The following is a 498-nucleotide window of genomic DNA, read 5'->3' as shown; positions in this document are numbered from 1 at the left end:
TTTTTTTTTTTCGTTTGACACAGCTCTCATTCTGTGTCTTTTGTCCCTCACTCGATTCGCAGGAACTTCCATTCCTTCCCGAAGCTTTGTGAATTTCTTTTTATTGGTTTGGGTACCTGCCACCTCCCCTCCCCCGACTGCCTTCTCCTCACATTTGTCCGTCGTTTCTTAGCTTTACCTCCGTCACTCTCCGCACACACGTGACGGACCGCTCCTACACGCTCATGTGGCGATTCAGCACATCGAGGGCCTCCTGCACCTTCGTGTCAAGCAGGCCGGGCGTGTCTAGAAGATTGAGGATCTCACTGTTGTCCATCTCCAGAAGCATACCCGTCACCTTAGCCGCCACAGAGGGGTTCACGCGCACAATGTAGTTGTACAGGCGCTCGCCCAAAACGTTCTTCTGCTGCTCAGGGGTGAGGTTGGCCAGCATCGTTGACAAGTTCTGTCCCTGCGGCGCAGGCGCAGGCGGCTGCGGCGGTGGCGCCACCATCGGCT

The 498-nt window shown here is 55.6% G+C and overlaps 1 protein-coding gene across 1 annotated transcript; it reads right to left on the bottom strand.

Annotated features, from left to right (window-relative positions):
- Positions 1-214: 214 nt before the first annotated feature.
- DQ04_02691000 (poly(A)-binding protein) lies at positions 215-493 on the bottom strand (the record flags this gene model as incomplete). Its single annotated transcript, XM_009312118.1, has 1 exon — positions 215-493. One exon carries the CDS (start codon positions 491-493, stop codon positions 215-217), a length of 279 nt encoding a protein of 92 aa, XP_009310393.1.
- Between the last annotated feature and the right edge of the window lie 5 nt (positions 494-498).

This window comes from Trypanosoma grayi (genome assembly GCF_000691245.1).
Source record: "Trypanosoma grayi strain ANR4 Tgr_269_V1, whole genome shotgun sequence".
Classification (NCBI taxonomy): domain Eukaryota; phylum Euglenozoa; class Kinetoplastea; order Trypanosomatida; family Trypanosomatidae; genus Trypanosoma; species Trypanosoma grayi.
Note: the sequence above shows the minus strand (reverse complement) of the source record. Positions and strands in the feature narration are given on the sequence as shown.